The sequence below is a fragment of the Dromiciops gliroides genome, chromosome 3 (genome assembly GCF_019393635.1).
Source record: "Dromiciops gliroides isolate mDroGli1 chromosome 3, mDroGli1.pri, whole genome shotgun sequence".
NCBI classification, from domain to species: domain Eukaryota; kingdom Metazoa; phylum Chordata; class Mammalia; order Microbiotheria; family Microbiotheriidae; genus Dromiciops; species Dromiciops gliroides.
Genome location: NC_057863.1, coordinates 600,660,792 through 600,677,560, shown reverse-complemented (window position 1 = coordinate 600,677,560; position 16,769 = coordinate 600,660,792). Strand labels below are relative to the sequence as shown.

Below are 16,769 nucleotides of genomic sequence, written 5' to 3'. Positions count from 1 at the left end.
GGGCAGTCATGGAGGAGGGGCTCTTAGTTGGCTTTTGAAAGGTTTGGGGATTTCAGCACCTAAAATGAAGAGACAGCGACATTCCCAGTGGGAACAGCATAAGGGGCACAGAGGCAGGAAATCAGCCAGTCTCTTTGGAAAATGCCAAGTTGTCCAATTTGTCTAGGCAAGAGGAGATGACATATTTGCTTGATTGAATTGAGTATTATGTGGGGGAAATGATTTGGCCTGTAATCTATCAGAATCAACAGTCTTAAATTTGGTTATGCTGAATACTTTTTGGCCTGTGATTTGCCAATGATTCTAGCTAATTTGGCTAAACAAGTGAAGAGGGTTCCTTTCATTCTTTATGCCTTTTATCCCCAGTACCTTGCACAGAGTGGGCACCCCATAAATATTTGTTGATTGACCGATTAGTTGAGACAGAGGCCCAGAGAAATGTAAATAAGTTGCCCTAGTAAAGACCTGGGAATTGTGCTTGATCCTCAAGTTCATATTCAGAGAATGAGTCAGGTTTTACCTTTGATTTTGAGAGAATTATTTCCTGTGGGCCCATGCCAGACATCTTGACCTCATTCCCCTATCGGTCCATCTCCTAGGGCATCAGACAGGAATTGGAGGGGGTCTGAAGCAGAAGGCTGAGCCGAGAGGTTGAGGGCACAGTTAAATAAGAGGCCTTGCCAAAATCCTCTTTCATTGTTGTTTAGAGCTTCAGGTTTCTTTTCCAAAAATGCAAACAAAAACCAAAAACCTGCTTTCCATCCAGACGCATTACTGAGAGACACGAAGAAAGTAGTTTGTATCACAGATGATGATTTTTATCTACATTTCACGGGGGTACATATGTCCTCTGGTAAGATGCACTGGGCCTGAGGGCGCAACAATCTCTCCATGGCTTAGAAATTCCAGTTAAGGTCCTGGCTCCTAGTAAAGGAGAGGTCAGATGAGACCATTCCTTCTTTGGGAGGTGAGCAAAGAGGCCTTCTGTCACGAAATTCATCACCTACCCCCACAAGGCTGCCCTCTGGCCTATTCCCTGCCATCTGTTATTTTGGTGTATCGTTCTGTTTGAGATGTGTAGGCCTCTTAAGTCTTGGCAAATTGGTCATATCACCTCTTTGACCATCAAACCAGTAGCAAAGAGAGATTAGAATACACAATGGTTCTTTCCAACTCATTCTCCTAAGAGAACCACAGGAAATGTTGATCCTGCTTTATTTCAGCCAAGAAGAGAGAGGCGGAAGAGGTCCTTCAAGGATTAATACAGGGCAGAAGATAACCCTCGAGGCTGTTCTGAATACAACCTGCAAGAAATGTGGCTGCAAAGGTAGGGAGGGCCTCTGCTCCACCCTCTCTCCTCCCCTCCTCTATTTCCTTCTCTCTCTCTGTCTCTCTCCCTCCCTCTCTCCTGTCTCTGTCTCTGTCTCTGTCTCTGTCTCTCTCCTTCCCTCTCTCTCTCTTCTCTGTCTTTCTCGTTCCTCTTTCCTGTCTCTATATGTCTCTTCTCTCTCTTTCTCCTCTTTATTTCTTCTCTCTCCTCCCTTTCCTCTCTCTCCTCCTACTGTCTTCCCTCTTCCTCTTCCTCCCTCACTCGCTCTATCTCTGTCTCTTCTATTTCTGTCTCTGCCTCCTCTCCTCCTCCTTCCCCTCCTTCTCTGTCTCTCTCCTCCCTCTCCTTTCGCTCTCTGTATCTCTGTCTCTGTCCCTGCTCTCTCTCCCCCTTCTTCCTTCCTTCTGTCTCTTTTCTGTTTCTCTCTATCTCTATTTCTCTCTGTCTCTCTTCTCCCTCCTCCCTTTCTTCTCTCAACCACTTTCACTCTCTCCCTTCCTCCTTCCTTCTCTGTCTCTGTTTCTCCTCTGTCTCTCTGTCTCTTTCTGTGTCTCTGTCTTGATCTCCTCTGTGTGTTTGTCTCTCTCTCTCTTCACCCCTTCCCATTCTCCTCTCTCTCTCTCTCTCTCTCTCTCTCTCTCTCTCTCTCTCTCTCCCCCTAGACAGACACCCACTTTCTCTGGTCTTCACTGTCACTCCTGTCAGCCTCTCATTTTCCTCGGTCCCTGCCAAGTCACCTCTCTTGAGTTTGTTTCCTCCTTTGTAAACCTATAGCATATTTTTTAACTCCTCATTGGACAGGGATACTGTGTGGGAAATGCTGGTAAACCTTGTCTCCCATCATTGTCTATTGGCTGGCTCCTGCAGGTCCTGCCTGGCTTCCCCTTCTGACAGATTGCTCATGTACTTCCCAAGATGAATAAGCCCTGGCGTCTTCCAGAGTCATCTGTTGCCTCTTGAAGGCAGGGGCGTTAAAAACCATTGCTGGATCTGGTTGTGATCAATGACCTTAATTTGTCTCCCAAAGAGCTATTATTGTCCTACCATAGAAAACAAGACATCTTAATAGTCGTGCTTGTAAGTCTTCTCCAAGAGCCAAGGAAACACCCTTATTCTTCACTGTTTTCTTAATCTCCTGAAACTCCAGGCTCTGAGCAGTTTATCACATCAAGAATGCCATTATTTCCATCTAACTCATTTTTTCAGGTTCCTTCTAGTTTTACTTACATATTTAAGAGCTATGTTCTTATCCTGTCTTCCCTTGTTGTCTTTGTTTTTTTAACATTAATTTTTTTATTTTGCATTTCAAATTCTCTTCCTCCTTCCCACTAAAAGGCAAGAAGTTTGACATATGAAGTCACATGAAACATATTTCCATTATTAGCCACATTGTCAAAAATGGCAAAAAAAAATTAAGTGAGAAAATCATTCTTCAATCTGCATTCAAACTTAATCAGTTTTCTCTGGATGTGGACAGCAATTTTCATCATTGTACTTTGGAATTGTCTTTTACAGTTGATCATCATACAATGTTGCTGTCACTATGTATGATGTTCTTCTGGTTCTGTTCACTTCAGTTTGCATCAGTTCATAGAAGCCTTCCCCAGTTTTTCTGAAAGCATCCTGCTCATCATTTCTTTTTTTTTTTTTTAATTAATAAAGTATTCTTTTTTCCCGTTACATGTAAAGATAGTTCTCAACTTTTGTTTATACAGCCTTTCCAATTTCAGATTTATCTCCCTCCCTCCCCTCCCTCCCTCCTCCCCTAGACAGCAGGTAATCTGATATAGGTTATATATAATACACATAATAACATTAAACATATTTCTGCATTAGTCATGTTATAAGAGAAAAATCAGAGCAATGATGAAAAACCTCAAAATAGAAAAACATCAGCACCAAAACCAAAAGAAATAGTATGGTTCATTCAGCATCTACTCCACAGTTCTTTTTTTTTCCCCCTGGATTTGGGAGATCCTCTTCTATCACGAGTTCCCTAGAACTCTTCTGTACCATTGCATTGGTGAGAAGGATCTAGTCCATCACAGTAGATCAACACTCGATGTTGATGATACTGTGTACAATGTTCTTCTGGTTCTGCTCATCTCACTCATCATCAGCCCACACAAGACCCTCCAGGTTTCTCTGAACTCCTCCTGCTCATCGTTTCTTACAGCACAATGGTATTCCATTGTATTCATACACCACAACTTGTCCAGCCATTCCCCAGTTAGTGGGTATCCCCTTAGTTTCCAATTCTTTGCCACCACAAAAAGAGCTGCTATAAATATTTATGTTCATATAGGTCCTTTTCCTTTTTCTTTTTTGGGGGTATTACTAGTCGTGGTATTGCTAAGTCAAAGGATATGCACAGTTTTATAGTGTAATGATTAGAATGATGCCACCTGCTGGAGACTTACTGCAGGATACCCCACCATGAGGAGAAGGCGTCTGAGGGCAAGACATGTGGCTCTTTGGCATCAGGAAGTGACGTTTGCTTGTGGAAGAGGGGCGAGGCTGGCACTCTCGCTCTCTTTGATCAGGACTCTGGTTGAGAGTGGAGCTAGGAATGAATCTAGGCATTTCTCTCTCTCTTTACCAAATTCTTATTCTCCTTAATAAATGCTTAAAAGTCTAACTCCTGCTAAAGCTTATAACTTATTGGCCACCACTCATTAGATATTTTGGACAGACTAGCTACAATTTTAGCCCCTTACAATAAGCCTATGATCATAGGTCAAATTGCTCTCCAAAATAGTTGGATCAGTTCACAACTCCACCAACAGTGCATTAGTGTCCCTGTTTTCCCCACAACCCTTCAACATTATCATTTTCCTTTTCTTTAATGTTAGCCAATCTGATGATGGTGAGGCAGTACCTTAGGGTACATGTTGGCTTTATAATTAAATACTCTGCCAATTTCTAACCTTCAAAGTTGATTGAATTTACCACCCCTTCTCCCTTTCTGCTTCAAGCACTCATCCCTCTCAGCCAATTATTTTTTCTACCTTCCTTTGGTTTTTTCTGGTGACTATTGGCAAATTTACGTCCCAGCTTAAACTTGCAGGCTGACACTTACCTTTCAATGTCCCAGGCAGCCTTTGAGGTCATAAGGTGCAGAGAAGAAGCCCACCTCCACTCAGGGAAGGAGTTCCTTGCTAGCAATTACCTATAGTTATGAATTCACAGGTCTGGTAAAAATAGGCGTGTGTGTGTGTGTGTGTGTGTGTGTGTGTGTGTATGTGTGTGTGACAGACAGACAGACACACAGACAGAGAGACAGGTAGGCAGTGAAAGAGAGAGAGAAAGACAGAGAGTGAGTATGTGTGAGACAGAGAGAGACAGAGGGGGAGGAGGGGGAGAGAGAGAGGGAGGGAGGGAAGGACGACATGCTAAGTTGAGCCTGTAACATTTCTGGGAGGGAGGCAGACTACGGCTTGTTTCCCTGTTGTGCAAATGAGGAAACGCATAGTCCTAGAGGTTGAGTGACTTGACCAAATTCACAAAGCAAGCCAATGGCCAGGCTAGGATTTGAACCTGGGTCCTCTGGCTCTGATCCTAGTTCTCCTTTCTCTATACCAGGGGCTCTTAACATTGTTTGTAGATCATGGACCTCTTTGAGAGTCTGGAAAAGCCAGTGAACCCCCTCCTCAGAGGAATGGTTCATTTTCTGTTTGTTTGGGTCTGGGGTGAAATTTTGTATTTAAAGGAAATGCTACATTTCACTTAGAGGTTGGCAAATACAAGGACAATCTTTTTTCCATCCAAGTTCACAGACCCCTCGAAACCTGCCATGGTCCCCTTGGGCATCTGCTAAACCACTGCATTACACTGTGACTGTCCCTGTTGTTTCAATTGATACGGCTGACTTGGCCCGAATGGTTTCTGTGTGGCTTTGGGGCTTGGCTAATGTAGCTCCCCTAGGGGAGCGGTTACAGGCACGTGAAACCCTTTCGTTTGGTGCACATGCTATCCTAGGCCGAGGACCCAGCCGCTGTCATGTATCAAAGTGCCAGTGTCTGTAGATTCAGGACAAGAGGGAAAATAGGCATGCCAGGAAGCGAGGTGGAACAGTGGGAAGCAGAATTAGGCTCAACTGTGCTTAACCGAGGAGAGAACCAGGCCTGTTCAGTGACTCCATGTTGTCTCCCAGGGATAGCATTGAGGTCTTACTTCCTTGGCCTGGCAGCTAAACCATGGCCACAACCTAACTTCTAAGGGAGCCCTGCCTGCCCCCAGCTTCCTCCACACAGACATCTCACATTCCCATGTAGCCTTCTGTTGCCAGGTGCAAGTTCCAAAGGACTGCTTTAAAAATTAATAAGCTGGGGCAGCTAGGTGGCGCAGTGGATAGAGCACCAGCCCTGGAGTCAGGAGGACCTGAGTTCAAATCCGGCCTCAGCCACTTAACACTTACTCGCTGTGTGACCCTGGGCAAGTCACTTAACCCCAATTGCCTTACCAAAAAACAAAACAAAACAAAAATTAATAAGCTGGGGCAGCTAGGTGGCTCAGTGGATAGAGCACCAGCCCTGGATTCAGAAGGACCTGAGTTCAAATTTGGCCTCAGACACTTAACACTTACTAGCTGTGTGACCCTGGGCAAGTCACTTAACCCCAATTGCCTCACACACACACACACACACACACACACACACACAAAAAAAAAAAATAAGCCTCAGTGCTAAGGGAGGGATAGAGAAGCCTCCATCCAAATGGCTCTTGCCTTTCCCAAAGTCAAAGCAGCTCAGCCTCCTGGCCCAGTTTGCTCAGACTTTGAGAATTAGAAGTGTAGGAGCTGATCTATCCTCTGGAAGTGTCCTTCTCCAGGGCTCCCAGGAAAGAGTGTCCCACCAAGCAGAGAGGGGAGGGGAGGGGCTGGCTTCATCTCCTGCCTTTCCCACCTTTCCCACATCTTTGCCACAGGTCATTTTGCCAAGGACTGCTTCATGCAACCAGGAGGCACCAAATACAGCCTGATACCAGAGGAGGAGGAGGAGGAGGAGGAGGAAGACGCAGCAGCAACAGAACGTGAGGGAAGGGAGAAGTCTGTACATACAGAAAATACTTCCCAGAAGAGAAAGAAGGTGAGTGCTGTCTTCCTCCCTCCATCAGCTATTGCCAGACAGGTCAGCCGCAGCGGGAGTGCCTTTCCTGTTCAGCACCAGAGTCAATAGGCCTTCTCCCTTATGGAATAGAAAGGTAGATGTTGTCCCACCGAAGGGTATTAAAATAAATATAATAGGGGCAGCTAGGTGGCACAGTGGATAGAGCACCAGCCCTGGAGTCAGGAGTACCTGAGCTCAAATCCAGCCTCAGACACTTAACACTTACTAGCTGTGTGACCCTGGGCAAGTCACTTAACCCCAACTGCCTCACCAAAAAAAAACAAACAAAAAGGAACCAAAACAAAACAAAATAAATATAATAATAATCCATCTGCTGGGGGGTTAAGTTTCACAAAAGCAGATGAAAGCATCGCACTAGAAATTTGAAGGTCCGAGTTCTGGCTTTGGCTCTGCCATTGATGAGCTGGGTGATCTTGGACAAATGAATGACCATCTCTCTGGACCCTGGTTTCTACTTCTATACAATTGTTGTTGTTGTTGTTGTTTCATCATTTCAGTCATGCCCAGCTCTTCATGATCCCATTCTAGGGTTTTCTTGGCAGACATACTGAAGTGGCTTGGTGGTTTGCCACTTCTTTCTCTGGTTCATTTTACATATTAGGAAACTGAGGCAAACAGGGTGAAGTGACTGGCCCAGGGTCACACAGCTAGGAAATGTCTGAGGCCAGATTGAAACTCAGGAAGATGAGTCTTTCAGACTCCAGGCCCAGGGCTCTACGCACTATGGCGCCACCTAGCTGCCGATCTATAGAACTGTGAGATTGAATTTAGATCATTTCCAGTTTCCCTCCCACCTGTGTTCTCTTCTGAATGGGATCTCTACATTCCCCAGTATGGTCCTAACCTCCTAAGACCTGGGCATTGTCCTGGATGCTTTGCTTGCAGTTTCATGGGCTGACGTTTGGAGGCTTAGCGAAAGGGCTCCCTGCCAGACAGAGGCAGGCTCAGCCTCCCAGATGGCCTCCTCCTCTTGTCAGTGAGGATGCAGCTGCCGCTGACGGCCCTTTCTAGGGCGCCTGCTCCCTGCTGCTGTTCCTGAATGAGAACTAGTGCCCTGAGAGCCCCAATGGCCCCCAGGAGCCTCCCCTGCTTCCAGCAGAGCCCCCTGCAGGGAGAGGAGTTTTGGTCGGTCCTCTTTGTGAGGAACCTATTGGGAGCCTGATGGTAGTTAATCTTCTCATTCAGATCTGTTTTATCTTAACCCACTCGAACAACACTAAGTTAAATCTCAAAACCTTAGCGGGAACAGTCTTATTTGGGGGGTGAGTTTGGAAGCCAGATTGCAATGAATCGTGAATGGGAAGTGACGGCCTAGAGGCGGTGAGCGCAGATGAGCAGCATGGAGTGATAGTTGAGGGGATGGCCGGTTAAATGAAGGCTTTTTTCAGGATGAGGGAAACCTGGGCATGTTTTTACGTAGCATGGGAGGGCCCTGTAGCTAGAGATGGAAGATGGGAGAAAGACAGGCTAAGGATTGAAGGGGTAAGCTTCTGAGGAAGTGGAAGCAAGCAGGGGGAAGGGTTCAGCCTTGGCTAGGAGAAGGCCTGCCTTTTCCTCAGACTGGAGCAAAGGAGGAGAGAACCAAGGGTGATAGAGAGATGTTTTGAGGTGTATCGTATAGGAGAAGAGTTTATAACGGAGTGCCTCAATTCTCTCACTGAAGAGTAGAAGACAAGATCTTCTGCTGTATGAAAGTGAGAAAGTGGAAGGCTTGGAGTCTGTGAAGAAGGTTTGGAACAGCCACTTCAGAAAGGCCCCCAGAGGCTGCCATGCAGTGGTGAGGCCCCCGTCAGCACTGTCGAGTGCAGGATCAGAGAAGGCAGATTCTGGGGGTAACCCAGGTTTGTAGTTTGATGAGCCATGAGGAATGCTAGGTAGAAGGGGCGAGGAAGGCAAGGGTAAGGACAGCATACATAATTGAGCTAGTTAGTGAGATCAAGACTGTGAGGAGAGGAAAGTCTGTAGAGTCCAGGGAGGGATGGAGTGACCAGAGAGCATGGTGAGGATGGATGAGTAGGGTTAGAAGTAAGGCAGAAGGAGAGACGGAACAAAAGGAGATTCTGATCCCAGAAGAATTTCAGGGCTCTGGCTCCTCCAGGGAGAGCCACGACCATCTCTCTGTGTTTGAGGAGGTAGGAACGTTTAGGTCATGGGAGTAGAGAGGGTCCATGAAGTGGGGACTTGTTCAAGGGGACATCAGCGTAGGTGTTGAAGTGCTCAAAGAAGCGGGCAGGGATTTTGTTGGAGGAGAAGGCCACGAGCCAGGTACTGAACGGCTTCGGGAAGAATGACCTAAGCGTTGGCAGATGACGTCTGGAAATGAGGCTGTTGGGTGAAGGCAGCAGAGAGAACCTGCAAGCAGCAGTGGGGAGTGTGGAAGAAGAGGCAGCCACATTCTAGGCGACATTCTAGGACTGAAGGGGTGCTTAGTGGAAAGAGCAGTCAATGAACCAACCAACGTTGATGGAAAGTCTGTTCTGTGCTAGGTGTGGAGAGTAGGAATATTAAAGGAGATCATCCCTGCCGTCTTTGTTGGGTGGGGAGAGTTACAGGAGGTACACAGGATAACTGACTAACAGGCTATTTACCAAAGAAATATATTGTGATTGACAACTGAAGGAATCATGCAGAAGCTTTCTGAAGAAAATGGTGCTTGAGCTGCTTGAAAGGCACAGGGGTTTACAAAAGCAGAGGTGAGACCTGAGAGCATGCCAGCCATGGGAAGCAGTCAGGGCAAAGGCACGCAGGCTGGAGATGGAATGGGGTGTGTGGGCAACAAGAAGTCAGCCCGTTTGGGGGCTAAGGGGAGTGATGTGTGCAGCGTAGCCTGGAAAGGTAGGCTCCAGCTGGGTGGTAAAGAGTTTTAAATACCTCCCTCGCCCACAAAGGGGGAGTTTGTGTTTTTTTCCAAAGGGCAAAGAGTGTCTCTAGCTTCTTGAGGTGGGGGAGAGAGGGGATGATTGAAAGGGCATTTCTCAGGCAGCTAGGGTGCAGTTGGATAAAAGCCCTGGCCGCAGGATTCAGGAGGACCTGAGTTCAGAATCCGGCCTCAGACACTTAACACTTACTAGCTGTGTGACCCTGGGCAAGTCACTTAACCCCCACTGACCTGCAAAAAAAAAAGAAAGGGCATTTCTCTGGGAGGAGAGAGGAGGGATAGGGACAAGGGACAAGGACACAAGTAGAGGGGTTGGAATGGCCAAGGAGAAGGCCTACCCCTTCCTCAGAGACTGGAAAACAGGAGAGGAGAGTCGAGGATGACAGAGAAGTGATTTGGCATGAAATTGAGGAGGAAAGGAGGGGGGGAAGATGAATGGCCTTCATTGTTTCTGTTTAAATATGGGATAAGGTCCTCTGCAGGGGCAGGGATAGGAATGGGGATGGAGAAGAGGTGGTTTGGTGTCTTGAGAAAGTTCAGAGCAGATGCTCTGGTGGCTTTAGTAGACAGTCAGTCAGAAGAGTGCTGTGCAGTGGGGAGAGCCCAGTCAGGCAGTTTAGCTGGCTCAGTAGCAAGAGCCTGGGCCTGGACTTCAAAAGACATAAGTTCAACTCTGGCCTCAGACACTCACCAGCTTGTGACCTCAGACAAGTCATCGCACCTCTCTGAAACTCAGGCGCTTCCATTCTCATCAGAAGAACACAAGCACAGACTAGCACCAGGGGCTCCTAACACATTGTTGTTGAATAGACATCAGAAGTTTTTTACAGGAGAGCTACTTGATCTGATAGCTGTGTGGGAGAGACTGGAAGAAGAGACTGATCAGGGGACAGGGGCCTGAGCCTGCGCCGTGGCAGTGGGGAGTGGACATCTTGGGGCTTGAATAGAATGGCCAAGGTTTGAGGGGAGGCATCAGGGATGAGCCTGGGTGCCTGGGCACAGAGAGGTCCCACCACTAGCAGAAAAGGGAAGTGCAGAGTGAAGCCTGCTGGAAAGCAAGGAGCTCCCATTTCCAATGATTGGGAGGCAGTCTCTGCAGACTGGCACCATCAGAGTGTCGCCCTATCAGATGGATGGACAGGCAGAGGAGTGGCTCGATGGAGAACCGATTAAGTGTTTACTGTGTTCCAGGCCCCACGCTAGGTGCTGGAGATACAAAGATGGAATGGAAACAGTTCCAGCTTCCTGGCATCCCTCTCCATGAGAGGGAGTAAGTCAAATAATCAGGCCAACTGTAGTCAGCTCTGGAAGCTCAGTCTGGAGCATTTGAAAAGAAGGATGGATGGATGGATGGATGGATGGGGCATTTATGAAGCACTTACTATTTGCAAAGCATCATGCTAAGCCCTGGGGATATAGACAGAAAAGTGAGACAGTCCCGCCTCTAAAAAGCTCCCGTTCTAATAGGGAAGAGACAGCATGTTGAGAAGGCATGGCGGCCATCCAGATTGTCAAGTCCCATGATCACGAGGGAAGGCTGTGGTGTCTTCCTTTTGCCCATTAAAAAGCATGAGGGACCCGCACCTCAGTGTTGAAGAAGGATGCCTTCCCTGTGGGCATCCAGCTCTAGACAGACTGGCTGGGCTGCATTGAGCCTCCTGCTGGCTGTATCCCTAGTGGCTGCCGGCTTCCTGTGGCCGAGGCTGTCGTGGAACAGTTGTTTCATAGATACAGCTCCACCTCAAGGCCACCAGCCTCACAAGTCTATAAGGAAGGATGGTGATATCCTCGACAGAAATAAGAAGTTAGGAAAGGAGTTAGATTTTAGGGGAAGAGCTGTGTGTTGTGTTGGATTTGAGATGAATAAATGAATGAATGAAAGAAAAATCATTTATTAAATGTTTACTATCAGCTAATCATCGTGCTATGTTTTGGGGATCAAAAGGAAAAGCAGAGATAGCAACTGCTCTCAGGGAGCTTTGGGGGAGACAACACATAGTAAGCCTGTGGCACTTCCAGGTGGAGATGGCTAGGAGGCACTGGGCCTGGAGTCCATAGAAAGATGAGGGCCAGGGGGCAGCTAGGTGGCACAGTAGATAGAGCACTGGCCCTGGATTCAGGAGGACCTGAGTTCAAATCTGGCCTCAGACACTTGACACTAGCTGTGTGACCCTGGGCAAGTCACTTAACCCCCATTGCTCCACAAGAAAGGAAAGGAAAGGAAGGAGGGAGGGAGGGAGGGGAGGAAAGATGAGAGCCAGATAGGTAACTCTCAGAATCATCATCTTCCCAGAGATGATCATTGTCCTGTTAGAAATGATGAGAATGAGGGACAGCTAGGTGGCGCAGTGGATAGAGCACCTGCCCTGGATTCAGGAGGACCTGAGTTCAAATGCGGCCTCAGACACTTAACACTTACTAGCTGTGTGACCCTGAGCAAGTCACTTAACCCCAATTGCCTAAAAAACAAACAAAAACACAGAAATGATGAGAATGAACTTGTTGAATTCATATCCATTCTTCCCCTCCACCACCAAGTGAGGCACCAGCAGGAAGCCAACAGGGTGTTTAAAGAAAGGGGTTGTGGTCTCTATAGAAAGAGCCCCTTGTCTGAGGCTGTCACACAGGCTGCTGAGGGCTGCTCCGGTGCCTCTGGTCAGGCTGCTCCTCTCAGCTGTGCTGAGGGGAACACCAGGCCTGATTGTAAAAGGAGAAAGGGCCCCAGGATTCCTCAGCAAGTTGGGCATGTGCACGGGGAAGGGTTGTGGGCTTTTGTGTTGTTGGAGGCCCCAGGGAGGGGCGGTGTGTAAAGTGACCTGAAGAAGCAAGGCTTTAGGGCTGTCAGGGATATCTCCAGCATTGACCAGCTGGCTTCAGTCCTAGGGTAAGTGTGGTCTGCAGGGGGCTTGTGTCAGAAGAATGAGCAAAGCAGCCCCAGCCTTTCAGACCACTGCCCCGAAGAAGCTGGCTACTGAACAAATCTCTGGTTCTGCTAGGACTGGTCTGTGGACCCCTCTGGGCCCAGGAGCCACCATGGGGGTGCATCAGAAGCCTCATCCTAGAACCCTTCCACTTCCTTTGCAGCTTCTCACTGCCCCTCAGTGTGTGTCCTGCTTGTGAGCCTCCCTAGTTGGCTCTGGGAGTTCAGACTGGGATGAGATGGCAAGAAAAACCAACCCAAGTCACACCACCATCACCTTCGCTCTGCTCCGATGGGCAGGATGTCATGGAAGGCACTGGCAACACAAATATCAAAAGAAAACAGCTTCTGCCCTCTGGGATCTCCCCTATCCTGACAACTTCTGTAGAAGAGAACGGCTGAGGGCTGGGTGGCAGGGGCAATAATCCTCTATTTTACAGATGGGGAAACTAAGGCACACAGCAGTGAAGACATTAGCCCAGTGTCCCAGGATGGATTATAAGGGAGCTTTAGAACCTTTTGCCCAAGGAGTCATCAGATTAATGCCGGCAATACAAGCTAGTAATACCTTATCTATGATGCCAGAAATACCTGGGTGTAACTGTGAGAAGAGTAAATGATTACCAGCTCCTCAGTGGCCCTTCATCCCTGCTCAGCCAGAAACCCAGCCAGAGAAAAACTGAAGTACAAGGCAATTAACATTGGCAGGCAATGAGGTATGATGAAATGAGGACCTGGATTCGAATCCTGCCTCTGGCATATACCTGTATGACCTTGGGCAAGTCACTTTATCTCTCCTAGCCTCACTTTCCCCATCTGTAAAATGAGGGGTTAGACCAGAGGGCCTCTGAGGTCCCAGTCCCCTTCAACTCTAGATTTAGAGTCTTGTTATATAATAAATACAAAGAGTATACAGTTTGGAGTCAGAAGATCAAGGTTCACATTCCTGTTCTAGGAGGTTTTTGACCTGGAATAAATCATTTCCCCTCCCTAGGCCTCAGTTTCTTCATCTGTAAAACGAAGGCATTAGACCAGATGATCACTGGGGTCCTTGCCAGCTCCAATCTATGGCCTCCGATCTCTGGAGAGATGCTGTCCATGGATCTCTGGGCTTGCCACGTCCTTCTCCATTCCTTAAAAAGGAAGAGCACACACACAGCTCTCCAGCCCTATAAATTTAACAAGCAGGGAGAGGGTAGCAGTTAGACCCTGCTCCGTTGCTTCATTTTGGCTAGAGGGGCTGTTCAAGAAGCCTCGTGCTGTGTGTCTGTCACCAAGGCCAGCCCTCATTAACCTGGGAGAGACCTGCTACTAGGAAGTGGCTCTTGCCAAGGGAGAACCTTGCTCCCAGGGAATATTGTGAGCATCAAATGAGATAACACTTGTGAAGCATTTCACAACTGGTACACAGCAGGTACTTAATAAGTGCTTATTCCCACACCCATACCTGGGAATTCACGAAGATCATGTCTGGCGCCCCTCCACCATTCAGATGAGCCAAGATCCAAATTCCTCTTAGCTTGGCCTCTAGGCTGAGCCCCGGCTTCCAAGGGTCTTAGACAAGAAAGGCTCCATTTCACCACCTCTTATGGGGAATGCTGTAGAAAGGATTATTATTTAAGGACAGGCTGGCCTGGGTTGCCTAATAGGTGTCTTATAACTGATAGAAGACTTTCCTGGAGAGATAGAAGCACATGGCAGCATTGTTCTGTCTCCCTAATTATCCTGTGGGAGGAGAGGGAGGGAATAAGTACCTGCTGTGTACCAGTTGTGAAATGCTTCACAAGTGTTATCTCATTTGATGCTCACAACATTCCCTGGGAGCTAGGTGCTATTACTGCCCTCATTTTGCAGTTGAGGAAACTGAGGCAGAGGCTAAACAATTTACCCAGGGTCACACAGCTAGTAAGTGCCTGAAGCCGGATTTGAACTCATGTCCTCCTAACTCCAGGCCCAGGGCTCCATCCACTGAACCCCCCAGTTACCAAATGAGCAGAAAGGCAGCTTCCTTAGAGACTAGCTTCCAAAGTAGACCACACCGAAGCCAACCTTTCCTAAGTCAGCCTCCTATCTTTTAAGGGCTAAAATTCCAGCTAAACTGTCTAAAATATCTTATGAGTGGTTGCCATAAATTATAAGCTTTAGCAAGAGTTAGGCTTTTAAGCATTTATTAAGGAGAATAAGAATTTGGTAAAGAGAGAAAGAAAGGCCTAGATTCCTATCTATTAAAGGGAGAGCACATTTCTAGCTCCGCTCTCCACCAGAGTCCAGAGGAAAGAGAGCGAGACTGAGTGCCAGTCTCTTCCTTCCTCCTCCCACTCGCCTGCGTCACTTCCTGACGCCAAAGAAAAGACTCCTGGTCTTGCCCTCAAAAACCTTTGCTTCGTGGGTGGAACTCTTCTACAGTAAGTCTCCAGCAGGTGGCGTCATTCCAATCGTTGCATATCAAAGCTGAGTTTGCCCCATAATCAAATCTGACATCCGCCTTCCAGGGGTTTGGGCTCAAGATTGGGGAACATGAGGGAGAAATGAGATTGAAGGGCCTATGTAGGAGAGGTGGACCTTTAGGGGGAGAGGGGTGAACAGAGGACAGGGATGGAAGCAGGTTACGGCACCTATCTCCCGTCTTGTCTATTAATCTCTCCAACCGGATTATAAACTTCTTCATCTCCCCCTCAACCCTCAGTAAGTGCTTGTTTGATGGGCCTGTCCCTGGGGTTCACACGGTGGTGAGCTCTAGCCTCCCAGGCAAACCATCACTAGAAGCCAACCTTGCTGCTGTTCTCCTAAACCCTTAAGTCATTATTAAGCCATTAGCCACCACCTCTCTTGGCTTAAGGTGGCTGAGCTGCCTTTCCCACTCAGAATGAGGCGGGGCAGGCTTTTTCATCCTGCTGCTGCTTCCCTTCTCAGCAGTTGTCAGGGAATAAGGAGCAGGGGTCAGCCCAAAGGTCAGACCTCGGGCTCCCCAGGACTCCCCCTCCTTTCTCCTTTTCCTGGAATGCCTTTGTGGAAGCATTGGAACAGTGGCTTTACCTCCTCCTTCCCTCCTTCCTCTTCCTCCGCTGGTGCTTCCTCCTTCCTCCTCCCCTCCCAAGCCAGGGAGTCATTTGAACTCTTCACCTTCTACCCTGTTCCATGCTAAAGTATTATGGTTGGGTAGCCAGACAACAAGCTCTCCTCCTGGTTTCCATTTTTCTAGTGTGTTTCAGCCTCCTACTCTGCAAGTGAATTTGAAGTCACTGCTCTTTGTTCTCCTCCTCTGCCCAACGTGTGAAAACATCCCCTCCTAGTGGACAGCTGCCTTGTCTTTGTTCCTTCGGCTTCTGCTGCCGGGTGGGAGCCCGGAGCAAGCTTGCTTTCTCAGGCATCTGCTTCCTTTGTCCAAGGCCACCAGAACTGGGCCTGGTCCCTGAGCATTGTCTCCTCCCATCCCCTCCTCGCGTGGCAGCCTCCACTCCAGGGGGGATGATTCCTTGCTTGGAAAAACCACCTCTTTCCCATCCGTCCCAGTGGATGTCCCTAGACCTGCCCTGGAACCTCACTGAGCCCCACTTCACCACTGTGTTGCTTTCCATGTTCCAGGAACTAGTTACCAGGAAGTACGAGCGTCAGAGTTGGCTGGTCTCACTGTCTTCCTTCTGTGGCCCTTCGTAGCACCCCAGACGTGTACTGCCAGCTTGGCAAGGGCCACCCCTCAGGGCCCTTCTCCCCACCCCCAGGAAGACCCATTCACTGGACAGCAAACACTTTCATTTAATCCCCTTCCCAGGGGGATTGATGGGTATGATTTAGTGCCTCTTACCCGCAGCAGCCCGGCTTTCCTCAATTAGGAGATGCCAGCCAGGGTAGAGATTTAGCCAGTACCTTCCTAGGCACAAGGGGGCTGCTTTCACCCCGAGGCCCCTCTTCCCAGTGAGGATTCTGAGGATTTGGGGGATAAACCAACTCAGCTGCATTGTCATGAAGAATAAAAAAGGGAAGGCACCTTTCCTTCAGGCAGAGCAGCCAAGGTCATAACCTGGGTGACAGCATCCGTCCCACACCCAGAGAAGCGGAGAAAGGGAAGAAGAGAGGGAGGGACAGGAAGAATGCAAGGGTAAATATGGGCCCTGGGGCCTGGTGATGTCCTGGTCACAGCCTCCCATGTTCGAGGACTGGGTCATCCTGCTCCTCTCTCCTCCCCTTTCCTCCCTCCTCCTCCCTTTTCATCCCTACTCCCTCCTCCCCCTCTTCCTTTCCCTCCTCCCTCTCCTCCTTCCCCTCCTCCTTCTCCTTCCCTGTCCTCTTCCTCCTCCTCCCCTTCCTCATCCTCCTCTCACCTCCCAACCCAACTGTTACTGTTCTCGCCTCAGGCTTCTCGGGCAACCCTTTCAACTTCACTTATCCCATAATAGATCTCTTCATGCCAGAATTATCTGGCATTCAAATTGTACATTTGTAAGAAGTCACTGTATCCTCTCTCCCCACTATGTCCTGGGCAGCTGCACGCCTGGCCTTCCTAACCCTTGG

The 16,769-nt window shown here is 48.4% G+C and overlaps 1 protein-coding gene across 5 annotated transcripts in view; it reads left to right on the top strand.

Annotated features, from left to right (window-relative positions):
* The window catches only part of ZCCHC17 (zinc finger CCHC-type containing 17), a 49,508-nt gene that overhangs the window by 31,675 nt on the left and 1,064 nt on the right, over positions 1–16,769 (top strand). For 4 of the 5 annotated variants that reach the window (XM_043999199.1, XM_043999197.1, XM_043999198.1 and 1 more), the window contains 2 exons: positions 1,224–1,327; positions 6,257–6,417. In XM_043999199.1, coding sequence (XP_043855134.1) covers positions 1,224–1,327; positions 6,257–6,417 — 265 coding nt within the window. Of the gene's footprint in view, positions 1–1,223; positions 1,328–6,256; positions 6,418–12,421; positions 13,544–16,769 lie in introns of those variants that run through there. The other variant, XM_043999202.1, reaches the window with a different exon arrangement.